This window comes from Anas acuta, chromosome 9 (assembly GCF_963932015.1).
Source record: "Anas acuta chromosome 9, bAnaAcu1.1, whole genome shotgun sequence".
Taxonomy (NCBI): Eukaryota; Metazoa; Chordata; class Aves; order Anseriformes; family Anatidae; genus Anas; species Anas acuta.
In genome coordinates this window covers 15,981,176-16,006,957 of record NC_088987.1, presented here as the reverse complement: position 1 = coordinate 16,006,957, position 25,782 = coordinate 15,981,176, and the positions used below count along the sequence as shown (strand labels likewise).

General features: G+C 55.3%; 1 protein-coding gene across 1 annotated transcript in view; it reads left to right on the top strand.

Annotated features, from left to right (window-relative positions):
• The window catches only part of EPHB1 (EPH receptor B1), a 49,459-nt gene that overhangs the window by 11,516 nt on the left and 12,161 nt on the right, over positions 1-25,782 (top strand). Inside the window, exons 2-9 of the mRNA XM_068691653.1 lie at positions 6,955-7,019; positions 9,291-9,972; positions 17,337-17,492; positions 19,949-20,284; positions 21,900-22,081; positions 22,191-22,353; positions 24,516-24,624; positions 24,820-24,884. Coding sequence (XP_068547754.1) covers positions 6,955-7,019; positions 9,291-9,972; positions 17,337-17,492; positions 19,949-20,284; positions 21,900-22,081; positions 22,191-22,353; positions 24,516-24,624; positions 24,820-24,884 — 1,758 coding nt within the window. The remainder of the gene's footprint in view (positions 1-6,954; positions 7,020-9,290; positions 9,973-17,336; positions 17,493-19,948; positions 20,285-21,899; positions 22,082-22,190; positions 22,354-24,515; positions 24,625-24,819; positions 24,885-25,782) is intronic.

Here is a 25,782-nt window from a genome sequence, read left to right as displayed (position 1 = left end):
CAGCGCTGTCCCACAGCTTGTTTTTCCGCTACAGAGCCCCCGACCTGCAGAGACACCGGGTGAGCATTTCTCCCTCCGCCCACAAGTGTGCCCTAGACGGGTTTTGTGGGGCCGGGAACTGCAGCGGGGACCCCTCTGAGGTGAGATTTCTGCCCCGGGAAGGTTTGGCCGCAGGCAGCCCTGGTGTGTGTGGCTCCCAGCGCGCCTCCCCGGCACGGCACGGGGCAGCAGCAGCACCGGCGGGCGTCTGGCAATCTTGGCGAGCTAACTTTGTTATTTACTCCACGGACCAGCTGTCGCGTACGCACGTACCTAGAGACGGCTCAAATTGAGAGTAAAATGGTTCAGGAGAGGAGGTGGGGCACAGCCAGGCACGGTTTTGAAGAGATCTGGTGGAATAAAAAATAAAATAAACCTGCAGAAAAATGGATTTTGGATGGGCTCCGTGTGCACCCTGGGGCTCCAGCGGACGGGGAAGCAGAACAAGCACCCGGTGCGAGATTTTCCCCATCCTCCGACCTCAAGCTGGTTGTAATTTGGCATGGGGATGGTGTCGGACCCGAATGCTGCTGTTGCTGCTGCTCGGAAGCTGTGAAAGCAGGCGGCTGGCTCTCCCAAGGGCCACAGGGCATGGGCGCATGTTGGGCGCTGCGTTAACCAGTGCGGGGTGAGTCCGGGTGCAGGAAGCACCACTGGCTCCTTCCCTGTGCAGGATGTATGGGGTAGGGCTCTGGTGGATGGCTTTTCCCCCAAATTGTGATGTCTGGAGGAAACGCCAAGGCCCTGGCTGCATCCTGGGTTCGGGAGGAGGTGGGGCTGGGCGAAGGGAAGCTGCTCAGTGACCCCGGAGCCAACGACCTGCGCTTGTTTGCCGTTTGAGCGGCCCGTTGTGTTCGTAGCTCACGCAGAATCCCTCTGACATTTTAAGCTAAGACCTAGTAAATAGGAGCAGGACGATGCCAGGTGCACCTCTTGTAGTGAGGGCTCCTTGACAGCACGGCTGGCATTTCAGGCTCAGGGCTCGGAGCTGCGTGTGTCTGTAGCAAGCCTGTAGCTTTTCTGGGGAACAGAGGCCAAGGCAGTGACTCATCCCAAATCTCTACGGCAGCGGTGGCGCCTAGGGAAAAGCAGGGTAAATGTTTTGATCCCGAGAGCTTCCCTCCTAGGCAGTGCTGTCCTGGAGTAAGGCAAAACAAGTCCTCTGGGGAAGGAGAGTGGCAGGAAGGGGGGACAGGTTTGGTGCATGGGTTCGGCAGAGTTTATTGTACCGGTGCCTTTGTGCTCGTGGCCTTTGAGGGTGTTGTAGGCAGGACTGACGCCGTTCCGCACGTGAGCAGACCCCAGCTGCTGGGGGAATCCCTCTGCGATCCCGTGGGTGCCCATCGAGGCGTGAAGACTGCATGTCCTTTTAAATTACCCTAACAAGTGTAATTGCGGGCGCTGTTGACGTTTATGGCTGCTCGGTCTTCTCAGCTGACTGACTGCGTTTGTAGGCTGCCATTTCCAGGGAATCCCAGTGGAGTAGGACACCGTGTCCACTGGGCCCATTAAGCTTCCACCACCCTTGTGTGTGAAATCTCAAACCGTGCTCCAGTTTTTTCCCCCTCTGTTGGCGTTCCTTCTTGCTTTCTCACAGGATGGACAAAGGCTGCTTCCCTTCGAGCTGGCTGGAGCAGCTGAAGCTGGTGCCTCGCTTTTGGGGAGCAGAAAACACAAACTTGCAGAGTTCAGGATCAAACCTCTGTGATTCCTGTGCTTGGAAAGCACTCGACCAGCCCTACCCAGGGAGGAGCTGGAGGAGCTGTAGGCTGTGTGTTTGGGGTGGTGCATCCCTGATGACGGCCCTGCTTTGCCCACAGCTGCCTGCTGCCGTTGACCAGACCGCAGCAACCTCTGTTACTGGTTTGTCTAAAACCAGAGACAAGCAGCAGCTTGATATCTTCCACCCGAGGGGCCAGCAAAGGCTTTCGGGCAGGCAGGGAGTTCATGCATGCCCCTGGGTGGCGGTGGTGTGGGTGGAGAAGAGATTGGGCTCAGCTCAGACTTGAGCACTGCAGCTGGTGGCACGGAGACCCCTGCTGGGACAGGGCCACGTGTGTCCCAAAGCTGTGCTGGAAGCTGGAGCAGCAAGGCACCAAGCAGCACTCACCTCCCTGCTGTGTTCCTGTGGGGTGTCTTCTGCAAAGCTCCCCCGAAGGGTTTCATTTCTCCATGAAGAAAAGTCCTTCGTGCAAGCCAGACCCGTTTAGCTGGACTCCCACAGCCTTTAGCTGGTCCTCAGATGGGAGAGTGCCAGTGGTGTCGAGTGGTCCCACAGCTTTTGGGTTTACTGGAAGCCTCTGCCCGTCCCTGGGCGGCCCAGTTCCTCTTCCCTGCCTTCCGGAGGCTGGAAGGGGAGGCTGCCAAGCGTGACATATGGTGATTTTGGGGGCAGACTGCGGAGTTCAGTGATGCTTGTTGGCAACCCAGCCTCGAGAAAGCAAAGATGAGGATTTAAATGCATTGTGACATTGTTCTGGAAGATGTTCTCCCGAAAGATAGCCTTGTCATTTTTGCAGCCCTGAATCACTCCTCCGGCGCTGGAGCGGAGGCAGAGCCGAGCTCCCGGGACTCCCAGCCCTGTCCTGGTGGCCTGCGGCGTTCCCTAAAGCCCTGTCTCAGCCCGGGATGCTTTTTGGGTTGCTAAATGCATCTGTGCTGATCTGTAATTGCTTCCACGTGGTCCCATGGCATGGCCTTAGCGTGTGCACTTTGTGTGTCCATGGCCTGTGAGCAGCATGGCCCTGGGGAGCTGCTTTGTCACTTTTGTCACCGCGGGGGCAGCTGAGCCCCTTGTGCTGGAGAGCACCAGGCTCCTGAGACCCTCTGGGGCTGCTGCCTCGTATGAGCTCAGCGGATTAAAACTTGTTCCCAAATTTTATCAAATAGGCTTGTAATTTGGAAAACAAGGTATTGAAAGCACTATCTTATTTCTCTTATCTTCGTATTTGCTTTGGTCCCCTTTGTCTTTTTTCCCCGTGATGTGTGCTTTTTTGTAATTTTCTGCTGTTTCCTTCCCTCTCTCTTATCTCTCCCTCTGCAGTTCTCTCCCCTTTTTCTCTCTGTTTCTCTCTCCCTCTCCCTCCCCCCTGCAATTTATTTGCAGGCAGGTTGTCTCTTTGATTTACTGTATCTCTCCTCAGTGGGATTATGATAAATGGCTTGTACGGCCACGGCTGAGCTGGCCCAGCACCGCGTGCTCGCATGGGGTCAGGCCCCTTTGGAGCACGAAAACCACGCAGAGGTGCGTGCGGAGCGCTGCTGCCTGCGTGAGACCCACGCCTCCTTCTGCCCCACCATCATTTCCCTAGGTTTGAAGAGCATGAGAAGGATCAAGAGGGGAGAAAAGCCCCCTACCACTGGGGAAGGTGATGCTGAGGGCATTCATGGTGGCACCAAGTCAGCGGGCGCTCCCGTGTGCGGCTGCGGTAACACCTTGCTGCATCGACTCCCTCGGTGGAGATCCTGGGGAGGGCTGGGGCAGAGCGTGGTGCAGCCCATCACGAAGTGACGCAGCACCTTTGCACCCAGCTGATGTATGTGCAAATCCATTTTCCAACACGAGTTTTGGTTTTTAGCCACTCCAAGTCAGCCCACGTGGGCTGGTAGCGTCGGCATAGCCGAGACGTCTTCATGGAGCTGCTCCTCTCCGACAGGTTCCTCACAAAGACCCCAAGGTGCTGGCATTCCTGTTCAAAACGACGGGCAGAGAAAGCTCCTGACTTGTTTTTGTTGTTTAGCGTGTCCTCTGCGATCTGAACTTGGTTTGTTATTCTGGGGATAATCCTTCATAATGAATCTGCGGGAGATTGATGGGGATAGCTCGTTATGCACTTCCAGAGCAGTTTCGCTGTAATTCTGTAGCAGCAAAATGTACCATTAAAGGCAGAGAGCCATGGGAATGATGGGACATAATTAGTTGTTGCTGTAATATTTTTGATTGAAAGTGTATAGATACTGCAAGCGGCTCTTTCGGAAGCTGGGGCTCGTAGGGAATGGTGAAGAGGAGCGGTGCTTCTCCGCTGGGAGAGGGCGATCCCGCTCTTCCCCTGCCCACCTCTCTGGCACCATCATGAAAAAGGGCAAGTCCTCCTGAATCTGAGATGTTGTGGGTGAGACGTGAGCCCAGCAGTTTGCACGTCTGGCTCGCTCCTGCTTTGCTTTTTCTGCCTTGGTGGAAGCCTGGGGCACGTGGAAACCTTGCAGAGGGAAGCTGGGTGGCAGCGCGGGGTTTGCGCCCTGGGAGCATCATGGCCCTAAGCAGGGGCTGCCATGGGTGTGGGGAGTGACCTGAAATTATCCGGGTGACCTTCTGGTGTGGGCTGGAGCCCCAGCTCTCTTTGTACACGGGGAATGGCAAGAATTAAATTCAAGCACTTCCCCTGCCACCTGCGGGGCTTCTTTCCCACCAACATTAAGAGGCTTAATCCAGGTTGGGTGTGGTGATGGAAGCCGTGACGCAGCCTGGCTGAGCTCGCAGCCACAGCATCGTCTCTGTCAGCGTTGGTTCGTGCCGGTCTTTGCAGTGAAGCTTCATGGCTTTATTTTCCAGTTGTTCCCTCTTTCTGCTTTTTGTTCGCTCTGGGAGCGGGACCGCGTCCCCAAGCACCCGCTGAAGCGTGCAGCGGGGAGGGAAGCGCTCCGTGGCGCATCCAGCTGCTCCCTACTCCCACCCCCAAATTTTTCACCCCCCCCCCAGCTGCTCAAACAATGCCAGCCACCTGTCAGCTCCCCCCAGCCCCACCACGGCACCCCCTGGGCGCTGGTGCCACCGCGCACGGCTCCGCTGAGGGTGTCCGGGACCTGGGACCGCGCTGGTGCTGCCGCAGATGGACCCGCTGCCGCGCAGCGAGGATGTTCCTGCATGCTAATTGCTGGCATCTTTACTCGTTACGAGTGTAATTGTGAGTAGACGTTTGTTTTTGTATTGATAATTAGGGACTGGAACAGATGGTGGAGGCTTAGTTTAAAGTAATGTGTCCATTAAAGAAAATCTACTGTATACAGCTGAAGATTCTTCACTCGAAGAGAGCTTGGCTCTCCGCAACAAAGCTCGGCTTCTCCACAACGAGGGCTTCAGCCCTGACTGGAGGCTTAAGTCCCGGCCGGTGGGCACCTTTCCAGGGTGATGGGCACCTCTCTGTGCCCACGTGGTGAGCTCAGCCCTGGGCAATGCCTGGAGCCCCCTGAGCACGTCTCGTGCTGGGAGGACGGAGCCAGGCTCCTTGCGGTGGTGCCCAGGGACAGGATGAGAGGCACCGGGCACAGACCCAAGCAGAGGAGGTTCCCTAGGACATGATGGAGCAGTTCTTCCCTGCAGGTGATGGAGCAGTGGAGCAGGCTGCCCAAAGAGGTTGTAAAACCTCCTTGGAGGCCATCAAAAGTGTCTGGCTATGGTCCTGGGCACCCTGCTCCAGGTGGCCCTGCTTGAGCAGGGGTGTGACCAGAGGGGCCCAGAGGTCCCTTCCTACCTCAGTCCTGCTGTGGTTTGGTGATCAGCCAGGGGTTTTGGTGGGGCGAGGCTTTCCTAGAGGCTCAGAGACAGGCTTTGGGTTGCTCTTGTCCCTCCTCCTCCTCCCCGCAGAGGAGGGCGTTGCAAACCCCTGTGGGTAGACTTGTCCACTGGAAAAGGGTCAAGATCCCTGGAAAAAAACAAAATGTGGAGGAAAAGCCTAACTGGCGGTGTGTGAATTCAGATGGAAGGATAACTTGGTTTTCACACCTTGTTTTCCATCAGCTAATTGTCCCCTTGCCCTCCTGTATCAGTTTGCCCCATGCTCTGGGCTGCTAGCACAGGAGCGGAGCCTTCCCCGTTCCCTGTGATTTAGGGTAGGGGCATGGCCGTGGGGTGAGGCAAGAGCTTCTTGGTAGGGAGGCAGCTCCTCCGCTGTTGGCTTTGGCTTCTTTTCAATTTATATATTTCTCTTTATTTCTAGCCTCCTGCCTAGGGAGCTGCTGTGTGCCGTGTCGTGCTGTTCCTCCCAGTTTTCTTTCCAAGATTCAGAGCCTGTTGGGGGCTTTTGGATCGAGGAGCTGATGAGGAGGGAAGGGCTGAGTTTTTTGGGAGGGGATTGGGCTGTGCATCACCCTGGTGCTGAAATCTTTGCAGCACCCTGTTTATTTGAAGGGTTGTGGCAAGGACTAACGAGCACTTAATGATGTGCACGGCTGAACTTACAGCAAGGGGAGAAATAATATTTGCATGGCGCCTGTCGGTGTGGGACACAGATCCTCGGTGGGGACACGGATGGGAGCACAAACCATCAGCAGTGCTAGAGGGAAGCTGTGGCTGAGATGTGTTGGTTTTGGCCAACACAAAGAGAAGCCAAATCCCAAAAGGAGCTGTGCCCTCCTGCCTTGGCTGTGGAGGGACGGACGGGTCGATTCTGGGCAGGGGCAGTGCGTTTCCTTCCCGTACTTGGTTGAGACGCGGGAATCGAGCAAATTCATCTGCATGTCTGCTTGCTGAAAACAAATAAATAAAACCTGGAGGATTTTTCCCATCTGTTTCTGTATGTTGTTGCTCTCACTATTATTGTTGCTACTCTTTCTTGTGAAAGAACAAGAAAAAAAAAGCGGGGAAATGCCAGCTGTAGTGTGGCTTTTAGATCTTTTCCACCAAACCTGCCGTGGAAAGCCCCCCAGCAGTGGAGCACCGCTCCAGCAGCCCTGTTTTTATTCACGTGTCTGAAATCACTGCCAAACCACAGCTGCTTGGAGCTGTCACGGGCCAATGTGGGTGCGTGATGTGGGATGTCCCGGGTGGTCCCGTGAAGCACACAGGTGCTGGGGGGCTTCTCCTTGGTTTTCCTGGTGCCTGGGGGTTGATGCAGACACGTACCTTGGGTTTTTGCAGGTGAAGATGATGACTCCTTTATCTTATATATTTTTTTTTTTCTTCTTGTGTTTCCCCAGAAACCCTGATGGACACGCGGACGGCGACGGCTGAGCTGGGCTGGACCGCCAACCCACCCTCAGGGGTAAGTCCTGTGTCCGGCTGTGTGCGCCCCTTCTCCTGAGGCCAGGTTGGGTCCAAGCCCGTCCCCTCCCTGCCCCGCTGTCTCCTCCATCCAGGCAGGTCCCCGTGCTCGCTCCTCCCCATCCTCCTGCTCGTGCTTCCCCTCTCCCTGTACCACAAGGCTTGTAATTAGGAAACATTAGCAGGCTCAAAACAGCTTTCATACCTGGAACATCATCCATAATTGCACTCAGCAGTGCTCTTCCCTGGCTATTAATGTCACTTTTATGAAGTAATGAGGAACAAAACACCCTGAGGCACTTAAAACATCTTTTTTATATAATACGAGTCTTTGAGGGATGGAAGCATAAAATAACCTGACTCACATTCCCCTGACAGAGAAAGTGATAGACAAAGACAGGCGCAGACAGGGAGGGGAGCAGTGGGGTGGGTGGCAGGCTGGTACCCGCACGGCGCTGGCCCTGTGCTCCCCAAAACCCACAGCTGGAGAGCTGGGCTGTCGGGATGCCAGGCGCCTTGCTGGGTGGGCTCAGAGCATCTCCGAGGGCTTTGGGGCTGCCCCGCTGTGCTGTGTACCCACTGGGGTTTGTTGGCCCCACGGTCATCCCCTGTGAAGTTTGGACAGGCCTGGAAGACCAGAAAGAGCTCAGGGATGTGCAGTTAGATACGTATGTGCAGGCGTGTAATGATAGAAGTAGGGATGTGTAAATAAATAACAGTACACAGCACCGAACCCTCTGTCCTCCTGTAGGAGATCAAACAGGATGAGCATCCTTAGGCTGTCCCCTAAAAGAATTTTCCAACCTATAAGACATTCTTGTCACCTTTTTCCACTTTTCACGTTTTCCCTGTGATGTATGACAGGGGAAGCCCCACTGGGGGTGGTTCTGGGGTTTAACGTTTTTTTTTTTTCTTTTTTTTTTTTTTTCCTGGGTATTATTTTGCCTAATTGATAAGTGGTCGAGCAAATGGTGCTTCTGGGAGCACCTTGCTGCTGGGGAAAACATGAGCGTGCACAGAGCAGGTCCTGGTGGGGTGGGTAAGGAGCTGAGGGATTGTGTTGTGCCAGACAGCACCTTGATACGGAGCAGGTGAAAAGAAGAAACAAGAAAGGTGGGAGAGAAGCAGCAGATGTGTGTGGGTCCTTCCTGCTCTGTGGGCAGTGCAGGGCAATGGAGAAGATGGGAGCAGATCCCTGGCTGCTTCTGGGACCTCAGCTCCTCCTGGCTCTTTCCATCCACCTCCCTGGGGAGTTTTGTCTCCCTGCCCCTCCTGATGCCACCAGCTTCCCCATTCTCCATCTGGGGCTGGCTCTGCTTGGTCCCGCTGTCACCAGAGCGATCCCCGGGGAGGGGTGGGAGAGTTCAAAGGGGAGAGGGCAAAACCTCATTACCGTGGGGATGGTTTTGGTTTGCCAGCTCTTCTGGGAAGAGTCGATGCTCAGTGCTGCCCCTCCACACACTCAAACGCCCGCAGTTGCTGCCGCCGTGTTGCCCCCAGGAATTACGCCCGTATCTGGCGTGCTGCGTCAAGGTTGCCGTATGAATAATGCTGTTATGAGGAGACTGTAAATATGGATTAGTGAAAATGAATGGATTATGAGGCTGTAAATCTGTCTGTGGGACTCTAATTCCATCATACTCCATTCACAGTTTGCTGCTGTCTCTTAATTGAAATTGTAGCCTGGATTGTATTAATGCCCTTCTATAAATCGAACTGTGAATCTATATTCTCTCTCTGCTGCGACGTGCTTTGGTAATGCTTTATTTAAAGAGTATTTTTTTGCTGGGGGAAGCAATCCCGTTGTGCCCAGAGCTTGAGCCTGGCCTTGCCTGTCAGCCCGTGTGTTGGCTCGGTGTCTGATGAAGACCCGGCCTCGTGCATTGCTGTTCTTCACTTCTCAAAGTGCTTTGAGAAATTCCGTCTCCCCATTTGTACGTCCTCCTCGCCTCCTGGGGCAGCTGAGGCAATTTCCCCCGTGGAAATGATGTTTTAGCCTCAGCTGGGAGCGTGGGGCAGCGAGAAGGAGGTGAGGTTTCCTCCTGGTGCTGTTTCCCTGTGCACCCAGGGCTGTATGTCTGTGACAGTGCTCCTGGCCCCACCTCACGAGGTGCAGCCAGATGACCTCTGGAGGTCCTACTGACTGGCACCAGAATGATTTGGGGTCCTCCTTTGAGGCCATCCCTGCCTTTGGGGGGACTGGTGCCTCCGGTGTCACCTCCAGCCCCACCACCTCCCTCTCACGGCCTCTCCTCTCCTCTCCTTTGCGCAGTGGGAAGAAGTGAGCGGCTACGACGAGAACCTGAACACCATCCGGACCTACCAGGTGTGCAACGTCTTCGAGCCCAACCAGAACAACTGGCTCCTCACCACCTTCATCAACCGGCGGGGCGCCCACCGCATCTACACCGAGATGCGCTTCACCGTGCGGGACTGCAGCAGCCTCCCCAACGTCCCCGGCTCCTGCAAGGAGACCTTCAACCTCTACTATTACGAGACGGACTCAGTCATTGCCACCAAGAAGTCCGCCTTCTGGACGGAGGCACCCTACCTCAAAGTGGACACCATTGCTGCTGACGAGAGCTTCTCCCAGGTGGACTTTGGTGGCAGGTTGATGAAGGTGAACACCGAAGTGAGAAGTTTCGGGCCCTTGACCCGCAATGGCTTTTACCTGGCTTTCCAGGACTACGGGGCTTGCATGTCTCTGCTCTCCGTCAGGGTCTTCTTCAAGAAGTGCCCGAGCGTGGTGCAGAACTTCGCCATCTTCCCCGAGACGATGACGGGGGCGGAGAGCACCTCTCTGGTGACTGCCCGCGGCACCTGCATCCCCAACGCCGAGGAGGTGGACGTGCCCATCAAACTGTACTGCAACGGGGACGGGGAGTGGATGGTCCCCATAGGGCGCTGCACCTGCAAGGCCGGCTACGAGCCGGAGAACAACGTGGCCTGCAAAGGTAGGGTTGGCCTTGGTTTGCGAGGTGCTTTGTGCTTCTGGAGCTTTGCTGACGTGATGTTCGTCCCCAGACAAGCTGCTGTGGGTGATGTGAGTGGCCTGGAGCTGGTTTCCAAATGGATCTGCCGTGAAAACTGTTTTGCTCTGGGGGAACCAGGCAGGGATCTGGGAGCTGCGGTGCCCAGATCTGCTCCCAGGTCCATAAATGTTGAAAATGTGCAGAGAGCAACTTCCTTTCTGCTCCTTCCACCCCAGCACTGTTGAGACAGCTGGTGTGTGTCACTTCTGTCGGTGCACAGGGAGCCTCCAAAGCTTTGTGGTGTCCTCTGGGGGTGCAGGTGCTCTTGGTGCACCATGCTGGTGTGATGCTGCAGGGCGCATGGCCCCTGCCTGCACCCTGATGTCAGCCCCTGCTCGCAGTGGGGGCACTGGGTCCTCTGGGGGGGCTTGTTTGTGCATGGAAAAACACGGTAGAGCATGGAAGGAAAACCTTTGCTTAAAATGAGGTGGTGTGCTAGGTGTTGTCGTGCTCATCTTCAGAAGGCTGTTGGGCCACTTTCCTGGTGACGTGTGTTTTGTTCTGCTGCCCCTGACCTACAGTCACTGGTGTCCCTTTGCAGAAGCCTGAATTTCCCCTCCTGTCCAAGTCTGAATCTGTCTTGGTGGTCTTTGCCCCATGATCTCTGCCATGAGAGCACGGAGCAGCACTGCTTCAGAGCAGAGGCTGCTGTGAATCTCCTGCACGCTGCCATGACCCAGTGTGGAGCAAAAAGGGTAAGAGCAGAGCAAAAACCCGCAGCCCCGGGAACGACTGCAGCACACAGAACCCAATCTGCATTTTCCTGGTGCTTTCCAGAACTTGCAAAACCGGCCACGTGTCCTGGACACGGACGTGCATCGTGACGGGGATGGGGGCACCCATTTGAGCCCCTGTGCCACCGCCACCAGCGTGCTGGAAGCTGCGGCGATTTGCTGCCTTCAAAGGGTGATGCTTGCTGGCAAAGCCACTTTCATCTCCTCGTTATTTCCTGAGCAAAGCTGCAGGAGCAAGGCAGCCGTCGCCGGCCTGACCGCCGTGCCGCTGCTCTGGTTCTGGGTATTAATTGGTTTTGCTGTGTTTTTTTTTTGCTGTTTTCCTGGGTTCCCCCAGCCATGCCGCTGGTTTGCAGCTGCTGGGTTATAAATATGGAAACGGTGCTCGCTGCTTGTCATCTCCTTTTGCAGTTCTGATGAATATTTCCCAAATAGAAAAAAAAAATCCTGCAACCCTTATTAGCATTACAAGCTGCCCTTTCAGTCTCCTCTCCTAAATTATGGTCGTGTTTCTGTACCTTGCTTGGGAGCAGGGGGGAGCAGAGGGTTTCCACATGAGAAGGGCTGCAATCCCATCCATTAATCCTGTCCATCGCCGGGGGGAATGTTTGGGAAGTTGCTTGTTGCTGCTGTTTTCCTGACCTTTCCTCATGGTTCGTGCCCTGTGCTCCTGCTCTGCAGTGCCAGGGCTGAAGAAGAAACTTCTGCCACTGCTCCGCAGAGCTCCAGGCTGTTGTTTTGCCTTTGCATGGTGGGCGTGCATCGTGCCATGGCTCCTTTGGGTGAAAGTTTGTCCAGTAGAAACAGCCCTAAAAGCCAGGGCTTTGCTCAGGTCTGTTGGAAATCTGACCATGTTTGGGTAAAAATCTGGCCTTGGGTTGGACCCTGGCTTCTTGGTGGCTTGTGTGGACCCTTTGGTCACGAAGCTCGTGAGGGTGCAGCGCCTCATGGGGGGATGCCGGTTAGGGATGGGCACCCACCACCTGCTCTGGGTCTCCTGCAGCAGGATCTGGGTCTCTCCATCACAGCAGGGTGTGGGATCGCACCCCAAAGTGTGGGGTGAGCATCTCTGCCGGGTGGCTCCGCCGCCGTCGCACCGGCTCCTGGGAGGCTGGCGCTCCTGACATCTGCTTGAAGCCTTCGTCAACCTGAGCAGCTGAGATGAGCCACTTAACGAGCCCGGGGGAATTGTCACAGAAAAATCCGTGGTATTTTAAGGTTGAGAAAATGGGATTAATTCCTCAGGGAAAGAAGGAAAAAAAAATAAAAGGGGAGGGTTGAGTTGTTGAGCTCCATCACCCCAATCTCATCCCTCCTACCCCAGGAGTGGAGGCAGTGCTGTGGTGGGGCTGACGGAGTGGATCAGCGCCAGGGGCTCGTTAATTGGGATTATCATTGGGTATTCACAGTGTTTGGGGTCCTTGTTCTCCCCGTGTTTTCCCCGCTGGATGGTGGGGCTCCGTGCCTGAAAGCCCAGGTGGGGCTGCCCCAGCTGCTCTGAGCCTCAGGTCGATGCGAAGCGGAGGCTGTTGCTGAGCCCAGAATGAATAATTCATGGGGCACGGTAGCCCACGCGCCGTGCAGGTGGATATTAAACCCATCCATCTCTCCCACCCCGGCCCTCAGCCGTGCTTTATGGCTTGCCGCCCGGTCAACGAGGAGGAGGCCTTGGGCACGTTCCTTGGTTCCTCCCAGAGGGAATTAATTCATCCCTTCCTCTGCCGGGGCTTCACTCTGAAACCTAACGATGGCAGGCAGAGGGGCTGCCCGCTTTGCCCCCATGGGGAAGGGGCGGTTCTGGCTTGAATCTGGGGGAGGTGGGGGAGCACCGTGGGGGCCAGCCGGTGGTGCGGGTGATTTTGCCTTTCCCCGTGGCCAGCTCCACGGAGAAACCGGTGAAGGAAACCGTCTGGAACGAAAGCAGCTCGGTGCCACGTTTTTACGCTGCGTTTCTAAAGGCGGAGAGAAGGGCTGAGAGCGCCGTTGTGCTGCTTCCCAAGCTTTTTCCAATCTTTTTTTTTTTTTTTCCCCTCCCTCTGTTGGCAAATTCCTCTTTCTTTGTCTCCGCTTCGCCTTCCCTCCCGCCCCTCGCCGTGCGGGTGCCCCAAGAGGAAGGCTCCTTCGGGTGACGAAGGCGACGGCGGTTCTGTCCCGTGGGCAGATGGCTTTAGGGATGGGGGCTGCAGAAAAACCCTTTTATTTTTTGCTCACCCCGAGGTGGCTGCAGCCGGCCCCTTTCCACCGCTGGGTGGAACAGGCAGCACGGCTCTGCCAGCGCCGGGCAGGGATGCGCCGGAGCTGTGGAAAGGAGGTGGGGGGGAAAATAATCATTTTTCTGAAGTTACGGCTTAATGAAGACATCCGTTAACAGCCGTACCCATTTCTCAAGGAGAACATCCAGGAAAACCTTGTTAATTTTTTTTTTCCCCCCCTAATGAGCATGGTGGGTTTTAATGGAGGTGTTAATTGGACGTCATTAGCCAAAAGGCTCTGCGGGTGGGTTCGGGTCCTGTGCGGACACCCGGAGGAGCCGGGGCAGGATCAGGCCACCGAGGGCTCAGGGCAGCTGCCCACTGCTTCGCTTTGCTGCATGTGGGCTTTTTATTTTATTTTTTCCTCCTCAAAGACTACCGTTTATATATTCCCTCCAATTTACAACGAGGACTTTTGAGTGTTGTATCGATTTTAGCCTTAAAAGAGGCAGAAAAAGCCCATGGATTTTTTTTCAATAATTACGTGTATATATATATATTTTTTTTTTTTTCTTCCAAGGGTTTTTTCAAGAGCCTATTTACAAACAGGGGAATAAATCCACCTCCGACACGCCGGCTTTGTTCCACCAGGCTTACGGGCAGGCCTGGGAGCGAGCCCCACAGCCCGTGCTCGGCCCCGCGGGAGCCGGGATTGTTCTCATGCACAATGGCAGGGCGGCGAGGAAGCGCAGGGTCCGGCCCGCGTCCGGCCCCGCATTGTTCCCCGCCGATGTTTGCAAAAACGCCAAGCACCTGGCCAAGCCGGTGACTCATTCCCAGCAGCCCGAAAACCTCCCTGTGACTTTTTTTTTCCCTTTCCCCTTGGTTTGGTTTGTTGGGTTTGTGGTGGGACGTGCCGCGGGGTGATGCCCTTGCTGTGCTCACGCCTGGCGGTGATTTCGGTCACATTTGGTTGTTGAAATCGGTGCCATTGTAGGGAGCCCCAACGTGCAAGCGATGTTTCGCAGCTTGGAAAAGCCCCCGGAGCTGCCCACGTACAGAAAATCTCGGCCTCACTGCGTGCACAGCAGGTGTTGAGGATGGGGGAGACTTTTCTCCTCCTTCCCCCCCCCATTTGTTGATGCCACACCAGTGTCGGCGCTGTTTGCAGAGGGGCTGTTCCCAAAATCAGCCTGGCAGGGTGTCCGGGCAGCGTGCGGCGAGGCGCAGAGGGTGACTTAACCTCATCTCAGCCCGGCAGTGCTCACAAGCAGCTTTGCTCCTCTTTTTTTTTTTTTGGTTTTGCTTTTTCCCCCGTTCCTTCATTTCCTATTTCTATCTGGCAGTGGAGCCAAAGTGCCACAGCAAAGCACGCTTCCAGGGGATTTGATTTCTCCTGCAGCCTTTCTGGTGAGCAGGGGGAGGAGGGTGCCTGCTGTGGGGTCTGGCCCCTTGTGCCCATGGGGTTGTGCCCTATTTGGGGCTTCCTCCCTGCCTGGCTCCATCCCAGTGCGCTCCCCCCGTTAAAACCAGCGCTGCTCTGCGTCTGTGTGTCCCGACAGCGCGAGCGGGGCCACGTGGCTGGAGCCCTCCACCGGCACCGTCCCGGGGTGCCTCATCCATCACGGCATCGGCGCTAACGAGGAACCACTTCAGGCGTAATTAATAAGCACTTGATGTTGTCTAGATCGAGGGGCTACTTGCCTGGCGTGAGCGGGCGGTGGAGGGAAAGGTGCTTAATGAGCTCCTGGCAGGAGAGGGGAAGGTTTCCAACCAGCGCCAAGGGGCTGTGCGGGGCACGGGGCTGCTCCAGGTGCTGGTGGCACCACGAGGTGCTCCTGGCTTCCCCATGGGGCAACATGCAGCGTCCTGGGGGCCCCCAGGGACCCCGATGGTCACAAGGCAGAAAGCGGATGCGTTCCCAAGTGGTCCACGACTGCCTGCTCCCTGCCAGCACGCCCTCGGTGCCGCCTCTTGTCCCTAAGGAGATGTGACCTTGCTTGATGCAGCCCCTTGCATCCAGATTTGCTTTTTGTTCCTGCAGCGCCTGTTTCCCGTAGTGCTTCTTAAGAGCCAAGCAGAAACGAGCTTGAGCAGGCGAAAAAAGGGGCTTACAAAAGTGACCTGGAGTTTTGTTTTATTCCCCTTGACTGCTTTTGAGGGCAAAAATGAATTTTCCTGCTTTCCGCCGAGCTGGCAGCCCTGTGGCATCATCTGCTTTCCTTTTTACGTGTTGAGCTTTGCTTTTTCTACATGAATAAACCATTGTGGGCCAGGCTCGGAAGCTGCTGACTTTAATTTATGTGTGTCCCACGGCAGATCTAAGCCTATTTCTCCAGAGGTGAAGGGCTGGCTTAATTAACTCGCTGCGTCAACGCGACGAGACCGGAGCTGCTTGTAATTACGTTGGGCGGGCGCTCAGCTCCCAGCCTTTGGTGCGTGTTTGGAAAATGGGGTGAGTCGAGGTGGTTTAAGGCAAATGGAGATGGCTTTTTCCTTCCGTAAATTCCTCCAGCTTCCCCGGACTGAGGACTGGGAGGCGGGGAGGCTCCGTGGTGGCGGTGTGTCCCCATCGTGGTGGCACAGCAGGTATCCAGGGCCAGCTGGTCCAGGAGAAGACCTCACCCTGGTCTGAGGTTGTGTCCACACATCCCCAGGCCACCGCGTTGATTTGTCCCCCTAGGAACAGTCAGGACGGGATGAGGGCGATAAATGCCCTCGGATCACCTCGAGCGTAATCGTAGCATCCTCCAAATGTCACTTTTTCCTACTAGGTGCAACTTCAGGTGGGCGTTTATTTGCCTTTATGGCATCTTTCATCCTCTTTAGCCTCCGTGGGGTCCTTGCTTGGAGGTGGCGGCAGGAGGAGGAGCGCTGCCTCCCTGCTCCAACACCCTTAAAGCACCCTCGTTAGGGCTAATTGCAAAATCAACGCTGGGGGATAGCGGGGCTGGTTTTGGGGCGGGGGGCTTGGGAGAGGCCCCGGGCTCAGCCTGGAGGACTTAAGCAAACCTACTGTAATTACAGGAGAGCAGTGCTAATTGGCAATAGTAACAATTAAGGGCCACGTGTTTGTGGATTACAGGAATTTGCAGAGAAGCAAAGTGATAAAAGAAACCCGAGGATGCCGGCTCGCGGAGCGGACTTTGTTCCCATATTTTGACAGGTGTCGCTGGGCTTCCTTGTAATTAAAACAAACGAAGCCCTCACACCGACCCCCCAGTGCGCTGAAGCCAGGGGCTGTTTGTACGAAAGCCTTCCTCTTGTCATCCCCCCTCGCTCTCCTGTTGCCTGCCCTATGGGTTCAGGTGGACATCCTTACCCTGGTAGGCGCCCAGCGTGCTCCCCGTGCTTTTCCAAGAGCAGAAAGGGCACGTGGGGATGGACCCACTGTGTGTGGGGACAGCACGGGGAGCGGGGACGTTCCAGCCCTTGGCCGTGGTGGCCTCTGCTTTGGTGTCCTGATGGTCACCTTCAGGGCTGGTGGCCCGTGTGTCTGGCTGCCTGCCTGCACAAGCCTTTGGCTCGTGGCCCCTGCGTGCTTCCAGAAGAGGCCACAAATGTGGCACAGGGGCTGTGGGACGCAGGGGATGGTGGTGGGTCCCTCCGGGATGCTGCCAGGAAGAGATGGTCCTTTGTAAAGCACCAGGGCCATGTTTCAGGCCAGGGGAAGATCCCCTGAATAATCAAATCGTAAAATATTGTTTTGATTTATTCCTTTTTATCATCTTTTAATATCTGGAGAGACTGCGCAAGCAAGAGGCCTTCATGAGTTTTGAATGACAGGTTAAAGGGCTCCAATAAAGATTAGATGGGCCACTATCTCCCAAGGAAATTGCATCAAAGTGGTTACTCCTGCTTGCTCCTATTAATTTCCTCTTCATGGCTGCTAGGAGATGCCTCATATCCTGATGCGGCAGGCAGGGGCTAAGAGGCACTTCCCATTATCTCCATCATCGCCGTGTTTATGAGACACTTAGTGTGGTTCTTCGCCGCGCGGCGCCTCGGAGGTGGTGGCACCGCGGGGCAGAGCTGGGAACAAGCGGCCGTGGGGCCACCACCGTGCAGGTGACGGGGGAGCCGCCCTGGCCGGGTGGTGGCCTGGTCCCTCTGGTACAGCCAGGGAAATTTGGGAGCTCCCTTCTTCTGCCTTGTGTCTTTTGGGTGTGCTTGCACAAGGGACCCCATCTGTGTCTCTCCATCCTCACCTTCTAGCACGGAGCAGTGATGATTAACGAAGCCTCCTCCCGTTAAAGGCTCAAGGGGATGATGGGGAGCAGGGACGTCCACCACCACCCGGCAGAGCCCCAGCTCCTGCCCGTCCCATCCGAGCACAACCTCTCTGCTCTTCCCTTTGCAGCCTGCCCAGCCGGGACCTTCAAGGCCAGCCAGGGTGCGGGGCTGTGCGCCCCGTGTCCCCCCAACAGCCGCTCCAGCGCCGAGGCGTCGCCGCTCTGCGCCTGCCGCAATGGCTACTACCGGGCAGACCTGGACCCGCCGGCGGCCGCCTGCACCAGTAAGTACTGGGAGGAAACTGGGGGCCGGGCTCAATCCCCACAGCTGTGTCTGCACTCCGCTGTCTTGTTCCTTGTCTTGTGGAGGGAGTGTTTTGGGGTGGGGAAGAGGGGTTCTGCCTGGTGGCGTGTGCCGTCAGGGGTATTTCTAGGGTGGTGGTTATGGGCTCCAGCCTGATTTTTGGTGAGGAGAGAGGCCAGGCAGGAAGAGAGGGCTGCTGGTGTTCTTCAGCCTGCTGGGAGCGTGGCTCCTGGCCTCAACGCCTCCCAAACTGCCCCCCCAAAATCGCCACTGACTCAGGTCTTTAAGCCAGGAGCTTTAACACCAAGATGTTACAGAATATGACCGCTGAAGATGCTCTCCCTTACCCTCATTTTCCAGACCTCACCGTTTGGCTGCAAGCTGCTGTGGGTGCTGGCCACCTCCTCTCCCACAGGGGCGCACCCCTTGTACCGAGCCTCAAAGCCCCAGTTGCTCAGTGGTGGTGGCAGCGCTGCCCTCTCGCCCTGTGGCTGCCTGGGGGCCAGCACGGAGAGTGGTTCAGGGGCCGAGGATTTCTGGTCTGCATCCCCCTTGTTTTATTATTTAGGGGGTGTGGCTGGGACTTCCCATGCTGTGTCCGATCTGCAGCTCCTTAGAAGATCTGTTGTAGATGAGCTTAACCTATAGAAACCCTATTTTTGCGGGCGATGGGATGTTTCCCATGCTGGCCACCCCACATCTTTCTCTGCATGGGTTAGTGCCGTTGTGCTTGTGCCTGCTGAGATGCACCTGATGCCAAGGAGTCCCCGAGGTTCCCCTTCAGAGCTGGAAATGTGTTTCCATGTGGTGCCGAATCACTCGACCTGTTGGAGCAGAAGTCAGGAGGTACAACACCTGCGGATGAATCTGTGCCTTCTTTGTGTCTCGTTACGTTGCTGATTTACAGTACTGCTTCATGAAGGGATTACAGTATAAAAAAAAAAAGCCCATTTACTGATTTTATTCTTCCTTCTCATCAAAGCTTAGTTTTCAAACAGGCTAACTGGAGGTGCCAGCTGTTCACTGACGAAGCTGTTCTGTGTCACAGGAGTAAATGCTTCTCCATCTTTATTTAATTTATTAGTTGATCAGTGATGCGAAATCCCCCCAGTAAAGCAGTGGCACAGCCTCGCTGGTGCCTTGAACAGGGCGGCTTCTTCCCGAAACTCTTCCCCATTTCTTTTTTTTTTTTTCCTAAGAGCCCTTAAAGCTCAAAACATTGCAGCTGAAAGCTTCCACCTGTGTCAGTGCTGTGGTCCTGGGTGTGCCAGGGGGGCAGTGTGGTTCTGGGGCTAAGCATGGATAACTGGGAGGTGTGCTGGTGGTGCCTTGGTTTGGAAGAGAACCGTGCTAGGCAGGCAAGCAGTAATGCTGGGAGCACAAGAAGCTGGTGGCAGGAGCCTCCTAGACCAGGGCAAAAGGCTTTTTCTCCTTTTTTTTTTCTTATCATCTGTTAAGGGTCAGAGGCACCTTGAGCCTGCAAAATCCCTTGCTGGCAAGGATGCTGTGCTGGCAGCTGCTCAGTGACAAGCACCTTCAGCCCAGTGCTGGGGCAAATAATTAAATGGATGGGATTTTTGTTACTTGATTCTATTTTACTTGTTGCCTGTTGCCTCCCATTCCAGCGAATAATTCCTCCACATCCCCAGATTCCCCAGCACACTTGTGGGAGGTCCCCCAGGACATTTTTCCTCTTTCAACCTCTTCTCTAAGGTCAGGTCCTCCATCATTTTTATTGCTCCCTCTGAACTCTTCCTGACGTGGAGAAGTCCTTTTTTTCTTCCTTGCAAGTGCAGTGCTCACACCCGCGCCCTGCTGGCACGAGTAATTAATTGCTCTCTTGGCCTTAATGTAAGGCAGCAGACAGCTTTTGGGTTTTCAGAGGTGGACCCACCCGGATGACACAGCTGTGCACTGGATTTCTCTCCCTGGTGTGGCTGGCACCTCCTTTGTCGCTCCCTATCGATCCCAGCTGCGTTTTGCCAACATACAAAATCGGTGCTGTATTTAATTCCCTTCCGAAGCATCCGCCACAGCTCCCATCTCGGTACTACCCGCGGCGTTGATCAATGAACTCTCTCGTCTGACATCCCAGCTGCTAATAAAACACTCCGACGTTGTGGGTAAATACCCATGCTCCCAACCTGAAGCACTGAACCACCAACAACCGTTTACTATTTCTGACTCTTTTCTCCCCTTGTTCCTGCGTTTCTGTGAGGTTTTGGCTAGGTGACGTGTCAGAGTCCTAATCTGAACCCCCAAGCCCCTTTCTTCTGCTGGAGGTGTTGGTGGGTGGGGATGGAGACAGGAGAAGATAGGCAGAGGTGGGGAAAGTCTGTGCCGTGTCCAAAGAGGTGGTGATGTCCCTCCTGCCCAGCCCCAGAGCAGGCAACGTTTGGCACGAGGACCCGTCTCAACCCCTCTCTTTCCCCACAGGCGTCCCCTCTGGCCCCCGCAACGTCATCTCCATCGTCAACGAGACCTCCATCATCCTGGAGTGGAACCCGCCGCGGGAGACGGGGGGCCGGGACGATGTCACCTACAACATCGTCTGCAAGAAGTGCCGCTCGGACCGGCGCGCCTGCTCCCGCTGCGACGACAACGTGGAGTTCGTGCCCCGGCAGCTGGGGCTGACGGAGACCCGCGTCTTCATCAGCAGCCTCTGGGCGCACACGCCGTACACCTTCGAGATCCAGGCGGTCAATGGGGTGTCCAACAAGAGCCCCTTCCCGCCCCAGCACGTCTCCGTCAACATCACCACCAACCAAGCCGGTGAGTCGGGGGGAGCTGGTTGCGATGCCAGGGTCTGTGCCTGCTGTTTATCCCCCCTAGATTTAGGTGGCACCAGCCCTTCCCTGCACTTCTGCGGTGGGAAGGGGGAAGTGAGTTGAAACCTGGCCCTTCCCTGTGGGGCAGGAGCACAGCAGGAAGAGGGGATTGGGAAGAAGGGGATGGTAATTTCTGCTTTGTGCTGAGTGTGTAACGCAGGCAGCCTTTGTTAACCTGCTCCCTCAGGAGACTGCAAGACAGAAACCTGGCGTAAATTTTTTAGTATCTCCCCTCCTGGGAATGCTGATCCTGTCAGACTCTTGTGTTACGTTTGCGCCTGGCTATCATTGCTGTCTTGTTAACCATGTGCAAACAAACCTGCTCCTTGCACTGAGACCTTTTCTTCTGGGGTGCGTTTTGGAGGAGTATTTTTGCTGCCCCCTGCTCCTCCATCCCTGCAAGTCCCCTTCATCTCCCCAGCTCTGCTTTCCTGGAGCTCGTGTGGCTCTGCCTCCTGGTCTCCCTTTCTTCCCTTCTCCCCCTCTTCCTTGCTGCGTTTGCCTTGTGAATGCTGTGTGCCCCCCTCCCCGCTGCTCTCAGCACTGATCCTGGCTCTGCAGTGAGCTTTTCTACCTGGTTTCCAAGTGGCCTCGTGTTTGCGCATGGCCGGATCCATGCAGGTTGGTTGATGTTGGCTCGCCCCAGTTGGGCACTGGGCGTTTGGGCACAGCATCAGCCCTGCCATAGACAGGCAGGAACGTGGTGGGGCTGGGAACGCAGCAATTAACAGCACAGCAATCAAGCTAAGTGTTTAAATTCAGAAAATGAATGTCTTGGAGTGAAAGTGGAAAAGATTTAAGGGGGAAAAAAAGGATTAAACGTGCTGGATAAACAAAGGCAGCACCGGACTGTCGACATCTCCTGCAGCACGGTGCAGGTGTGCCACTCGTTCTGATGTGCTGAGCGGGAGGGAGCGATTATCCTCCCTCCTTTGTCCTGAGCACGGTGACCCTGTGTGGGTCACCCTGGCACAGCTGCAGTTCAATAGGGCCTTGGATACCTTTCCTGGAAGCTTTTGGTAGGAAGGAGGGCGTGATTAGGGCCATGCTGCCTGGCTCTGGCCCTTTCACTTGCACCTTGGAGGGCAGCGGGTCTGGGGTGGTTTGAGTCCGTGCTGCAAGTTTGGGCTTTGGAAATGGAGCTCCTTGGAGGCTGGGCACTGCGGCTCAGTGCTCCTGGAGAGCCCCTAAGAGCAGAGCCAGCAGTGAGCAGTGGATGCAGGCGCCACAGCCAGGTGCCCCTTGGTGTGCTGGGGTCACGTCCTCGACTGCCTCAAGTTACAGAGCGTGCCCAGGGAGCAGGAGCACTGAGGATTTCCAGATCCCTAATTAAAAAGAGTAATTGGTTTAAATACCAGAATTCCCCCGCTGGCACGCCGCTCAGGCTCCGTGTGAGCTGCTGCACTGCTGCTCTTCCCACTGCCAGACGGGGACCTTGTCCCGTGGGGCCAACAGCCGCAGGCGTGAGAACCAGGAGATAGGTGTAAATGAGAGCTTCCACCCTCCCCTGGCGCTCAGTCCTACCCCTCGGCATTAATTTTCCCCCCCTCCCTTGGCAGCACCCTCCACCGTCCCCATCATGCACCAGGTGAGTGCCACCATGAGGAGCATCACGCTGTCCTGGCCGCAGCCCGAGCAGCCGAATGGCATCATCCTGGACTACGAGCTGCGCTACTACGAGAAGGTGAGCCGCATCTGCACGCCCGACGTCAGCAACGCCGTGGGCTCAAGGCCGGCAGCGGTAAGCTCGGGTGGAAACCTCACCATGGAGGGTGGGCAGCACGACCTTCCTGAAATGTCCATCGCCGCCTGCTCCAGCTGACCCCTTTGTCTCCCGGCCCTACCCACAGGACCACAACGAGTACAACTCCTCCATGGCCCGCAGCCAGACCAACACGGCCAGGATCGAGGGGCTGCGCCCCGGCATGGTCTACGTGGTGCAGGTGCGAGCGCGGACGGTGGCTGGCTACGGGAAGTACAGTGGGAAGATGTGCTTCCAGACACTGACTGATGGTGAGTGAGTGGCCGGGGTGCAGGGGGGGAGGAGGACGCGTTCCCAGCTGCAGCTTCAGGCTCTAATTGGATTAAATGAACTTGTCTCTGCGAACCTCTCCCCCAGCGGGCAGCATGGCAAAAGCCAGGTGATTTACAGGGATGTCTTATTAATTGCCAGCTGGAGGAGTAATCTGCTGTAAATCTCCTATCTGTGTTTGTTCCCCTGTTATTTAGCTGTGGTTTCGTCTTTCCTGCATCCATCCGTGGTGTTGGGGCTGGGTGCTCTCCAACCCAGTCGGGTCCCCTCCCTGCTCTCATTTCTCCGGGTGTTTGAATCGTCCCTCCTATAAATCAGTCCTTCCAGCCCTTTCATCAGTTTTATTGCTTTTCTCTGAATAATGTCAATAAAAGATGCAGAGAGCAGAACAGATGGATGGAAAAGAGCCATGCCTTCTCCTGCCCCAGGTCATCATCCATGGTGTGCTCAGCATGCTGCGGTGGGGAGAAGTGGAGGGGTGCAGGCCCCCCAAAAGGATGTGAAGCTGTCCTGAGGTGTTTGGAGCCACAGCTGTGTCCTTTCAGGCAAACCTTGAAGGCTCAGACCCGTCTCTCCTGGGGTTCCTCCCCCAAGGTGCTACACTGGAGGAAAGGGCAAGTCACAACCTTCACGGTGTCTTCTGGCCTCCTCACCAGAGTCTTGCTCTCATTCCCCTTCCCAGTGAGTGGACTCCCAGAAATACTGCATCCCTTTAGGCACTAATAACTCATGGGAAGGCTTTTCATCACTCCTGGCTTTGGAACAAATGCAGGAGTCAGTGAGTGGAACAAGGCTGTTTTCTTGGTCCTTCTGCCCCTCTAGAAGCTGAAGTCCCTGCAGCCCTTTTTCTGTTGCTCTCAGCCCAGCTGTGCTCCAGCTAGGTGACACCCGTGGGTCCCAGCCCACTGGTTCACCAACCTCTGCAGGCTGGTGAATGCCCAGCGCCAGGGCTACAAAACTGCAGGAGCACTGGCTCCCCAGGGAGCCTTGAGAGAACCCGACTTTGAGGTCAGGCTGCATGACAAACAACCGTTTAATATCTTTGTCAACGCAGTTAAAGTTGCCTTTGGGTTGGCCACGTCTTGGTCATGAGAAATGTGTCCTGCTGTGATGAGATGGGGTCTGCAGTTGGACTGTCTCGGGGTGGGACAGTGCCTTGCAGGCACTCCATGACCCCAGCCCCAATCTCCACCCTGGCATCTCCAAACTCGTGGTTTTCCCAGTCTGGGGCAGGAACCAGCCAGCTGCAGGATGCTCAGAGCAGGGCATGTGTTGGGCAAGCTTCTGGCAGCAGGGAAAAGAGGGAAAAGCACACAGGGGACTGAAAGGAAGGAAATGGTAATAACCCCCCAGTGCCTTCAAGATCCAGGATTAGAGAAGTGAGAAGAAAAACCCTGCCTCAAATAAGCAATTAATTGAAATTTAATAAGAATGGATATTGTAGATTATTAAATAATAATTGATTGTTAGAGGAGAATTTCTTCGGATTTGAGCAGCATGCAAGGGAAAAATCTAGCTGCTGGTAATTAACTGCAGAGCAGAAAAATACAGATAAAAGGGTGTTAAATACTTCCTTTTGGAGTGAATTTTATTTTCATCCCTGCTTGTGGCTTCTGGCATGAGCGACAGGGCAGGACTGTGCTGGTTAGTTAGGTATTGCTCCGCAGACCTAAATGCAAACAGGTCAAGCCTGCTTCTCGTTTACACCAACATCCTCTTGCTTTAATGTGGCCTGAAGTTAGGTACAAAAATCAAATGAAAGTGGCCTTGTCTTGAATGAGGTTTGCTGTTGAGTCTGATGCTCTCAGTTGTACCTCTTCTCTGGAGGGTCTCTTCCCCACCTGCTTTCCTGGAATGTTTAGGAGCTCTGTGAGACCCCATGTTAAATTTGGTTGAAATGACCAACGGGTCTAAATTTATTGAGCGAAGGTGTGGCCAAAGCCACCCTGTAAACTTCTCCCCTTTGGAAAACTGGACCTAAGCTCTGCTGGTTTGATTTCATTCCTAGGACCTTCTCTTCAATATTTTTAACCCTTGCTGATCACCCTTCCCATGGGAGCAGTCCCCATGGGGATGTTTTGGGAGCTCTGCTCATTTCCAGGGGCTGCGAGGGAGGGCTCACCTTGTCCTTTCTCTCCTGCAGATGACTACAAATCCGAGCTGAGGGAGCAGCTGCCGTTGATCGCGGGGTCCGCAGCGGCTGGGGTGGTCTTCATCGTCTCGCTGGTGGCCATCTCCATAGTCTGCAGCAGGTGAGAATATGGAGGAGTGGCTGGAAGAGATTGGGTGCAGGAGGGGAGGGATGGGGAAATCACTCGGGATGCCATCAGCAGAGAAGGGAGCTGGAGGTGGTCACCACGGTGTGGGCAAAGGCACCAAGGTGCAGGCTGCCTGTTGGGGGGTGGTTTGTGGCACTGCTCACGCAGTTTTCTGGTCTCTCCTCCCAGGAAGCGTGCGTACAGCAAGGAGGCCGTTTACAGTGATAAGTTACAGCACTACAGCACCGGGCGAGGTGAGCAGGACAGGGGAGAGGGGTCAGGGTGGCTTTGTGGGGTTGTGGTACTGCCGGTGGGGAGGGAGAAGAGCGAGCAGTGGGGGAGGATCCAGGGGATGGAGGAGGATGCTGTGAAGGCTCCCAAAGGGAAGAAGAGGCAATCTGATCATAAAGGAGCAAAGCAGCAGCTCCAGGTGGTAATTGTGACCCAGCCCTCGGCTCCTGCACAGACCTGGCACACCAGGCTTACAGCTCTGTGCATCGTGAGCACCGGCAAACCCCATTTACACCCTCCTGAAAAAGTCTCCCAGGTGGATTTGCTTCCTTTCAGAGGACTTGGTGCCTGGGACAAATGAGATCAGGCTATTAGAAATTAATTGATAAGAGCTGATGGGGAAATATGCCCAGGTTTGTGAGCAGATGGCAGGGAGGTGCCCATGTGGGGTTATATAGGAAAAAGATTGTATATTGCATTTTTAATTGTATCCTGGCTGGCAGCAGTCCCTCTGTGTAGCCTTAGAGGGGTTTTGCTGTGCTTGTAGGAAGAAATCTTCATTGTGGGGCTGGGTCCTTCTGAAATACAACCCACACAGACGCAGGGAAGCTGGGATCCAGCCTGGGAGAAAACAGAGCAGTCAGTGCCAGGGCTGGGTCTCCCCTGGGGATTTGGGGCTGGCAGCTCCAGCATGGCAGGGCTCAAAACCAGGTAGAAAACTGGTGAAACAGGTCTTGGTATTTTATATATGACCGGGAAAAACCCGGTCAAGGTTAGCAAGCCTCCGGGCGCGTGGTTATTGCACGTGCCCAAGCAAAACAGGTGGGAGATTTGTGGCGAGCGACTAATGGGGAGATGAGCTCAGCAGCGGAACAAAGCCGCTCGTTTAAGGCACGGCAATTAGAGCATCCTCTTACAGCT